Source organism: Carlito syrichta, unplaced genomic scaffold (assembly GCF_000164805.1).
Source record: "Carlito syrichta isolate Samal-C Ts95f unplaced genomic scaffold, Tarsius_syrichta-2.0.1 Scaffold123311, whole genome shotgun sequence".
NCBI lineage: Eukaryota > Metazoa > Chordata > Mammalia > Primates > Tarsiidae > Carlito > Carlito syrichta.
Genome location: NW_007067407.1, coordinates 23,233 through 25,602, shown reverse-complemented (window position 1 = coordinate 25,602; position 2,370 = coordinate 23,233). Strand labels below are relative to the sequence as shown.

General features: G+C 57.2%; 1 protein-coding gene across 1 annotated transcript in view; it reads right to left on the bottom strand.

Moving 5' to 3' along the window:
* The window catches only part of KMT2B (lysine methyltransferase 2B), a 20,645-nt gene extending 18,280 nt beyond the window's left edge, over window positions 1-2,365 (bottom strand). The window contains 3 exon segments of the mRNA XM_021707643.1: window positions 1-879; window positions 1,123-1,195; window positions 2,324-2,365. The exon segment at window positions 1-879 is cut by the window's left edge and continues 471 nt beyond it. Of these exon segments, the coding sequence (XP_021563318.1) occupies window positions 1-879; window positions 1,123-1,195; window positions 2,324-2,365 (994 nt within the window).
* Between the last annotated feature and the right edge of the window lie 5 nt (window positions 2,366-2,370).

Below are 2,370 nucleotides of genomic sequence, written 5' to 3'. Positions count from 1 at the left end.
GGGGTGAGGGGGACACTGGGGGTGGTGGAGGGCAAAGTGGGGGTGGAGGGGATGTTGAGGGGGTTGGGAGCGGTGGAGGAGGGGAAGGGACTGGAGAAGTCAGAAGCGGTGATGGCAGCTTTGCCTCTTCCTTTTCTGTGGTCAGCATCATCTCTTCCTCAGCTACAGTTCTTTCTTCCTTCTCACCACTCTCCTCATTGTCTTTTTCTTCTTCTCTCTTTTCTTTTCTCTCCTCCTCCAGCTTCTGCTCCTGCTTCTTCCAGCAAGGGCCCCCTCCCTGTCCAGATCCAACTCTTCCTTGAGGGGCCTCCTGCCAACTTTCCTCATGTTGACCTTGACCCTGACCTGATTCAAGTCCCAAGGACAATTGTCCCATCTTCATTTTTTTGGCCTTTGAAACAAACTTGATCACGAGGGGGAGTCCGCCTCGGCCTCGGCCCCTGCCTCCACGGCCTCCTCGCCCAGACTGTCCTCCACGCTTGGGGGTCCCAGGTCCCGGGCCAGGCCCCTCCTTGCACTTCCAGCTGCCAGTTCGGTGTTTTACTGGAATCACAGGAGGTGGGGGCTCAGGTTTGGGGATTGTCACAGCTGCTTCTGCCACCACTACTGCTTGTTGCTTTTTCCTGCAGGGGCCTGCTGGCCGTCCTGGGGGCCGTCCCCGAGACCGCCGGGGGGTGGAGAGCTCACATGCCCGGCTTCGGGGGGCTGGGGGTGCCTGGGCCCGCCGGAGAAGTTCAGTCAGTGCCTGCACCATCCGTTCTGTGCCCTCCTCGCCCCGTTTCCGGGCAGGGGTCTTTGGGGGGGTAGAAGCCACATCTGCTAGGCGAGGAGGAAGGGGGGTCGTCTTATGCTTGCGGCCCCGACCTCGGGGGGCTCGACCTAAAAGGAGAATAGGTGTGGGGAGATGGATCAAGCTGGCCCTGCAGACTGAGGAAGGTGCTCCAGGAGGGCAGAGACTAAGCCTTACTTGTCTGTTTCCCCCACTGCCCAGCCTCGTTTGGACTCTGAACACAGAACACACTCAGTAACTGAGGGAGACTAGCTGAACAGGGAAGAGCTGACACAAAGGGTGCGAACAACATTCCTGAAAAGCTACAGAGGTAGAGTTCCCCGGTCACTCACCTCGCTGGGATCGGAGCGCAGAGCGCAGGGAACTGGGGGCCACATCTTCATCTGAATGAAAACCCTGAAACTCCTGATTTAGGGGACCAAGGGTGGAGGGGAGAAACAGCAGTCAGTGCCAAAGCCCTCATTCCATACCTCTGACTCAGGTATCGAGGAATATCCCCAGCTTCCCCCTTAAAGTACCTCTGCCTATTTGTAAAAGAAATGAACAGACTCAAAGGTCAGAGGGGAACAGAAAGCAGGGTCTCTTCCCAGGAACAGAGGCTCAAAGTATTTGGAACCCCCATCCCAAGTGGCAGACCACACCAGCACAGCCATCATTGGTTCGCTGGCCCAGAAGAGAACAAACAGTCTCCTCAAGTAAGGCAGCGGGCCCTATCCTTAGATTCCTTAGTAGTCCAACTCAGAAAAACAGTGGGACCTCCATTTACAACCTTTCAGGCCACAGTTTCTTTCTGCATGAAGTTGGGAATAGGGGCACCCAAGCTGGTTTGCATGTGGGGAGAGGAGTGGAGGACATCAAGTGGCTTATATTATGATCCACTCTGAGTCCTCAAATGGTTGTTAACTGTCCTAAGTCATACGGTCCACATCTTCCTGCCCTTTCTGATGGGCAGAGAAATAAATCTTGAACTGGAATGAGACATGTCAGAGAGCCCAGTCTCAGCCTTCATTCCACTGCTCTCCAAGCCATGGCCCAAAAAGAAGCCCTCCAGCACCTTCCATCAGGAGCAGAATTGGGGCACTGGTGAAACCAGGTAGGTGACGAGGCCCAGCAAGTCTGCCTACGGGTCTACGAGTAAGAGCCCAGACAGCTCCAGTCTCTGTCCACCAAAGCCACGCTGCTGCTGTCAACCACCACTGGCTGGCCATGCAGTCTCCACTGCCTCCCCACCCAAACCTCTACAGTGCCCTAGCCGTGCCAGCTCTCAAAAAGGATCAGACCAGAACACTTCAGCAGGACCTGTCTCGGGCCCAAGTGATTAGCTGCAGCCAGGGCTTCTCTACCCACTTCCAAAGGCCCTTTCCACCGAGAGCTTCATGCAGCCTACCCGTGCCTGGCCTGTTCCGGGGCCCCTCCTCCCCCCAAATCCCCAAGGACCCCACTTGCCCATGCCACCCCTCGGAGCAATCCGAACCCCTGGAAGCCCCTGGCCTCCGCCCCGCCCGGCGCTGGAGACGCCTCCGACCGTCTCACCTCATCGTCGGATTCCCCGTCACTGCTGTCCTCCTCCGGCATGCAGC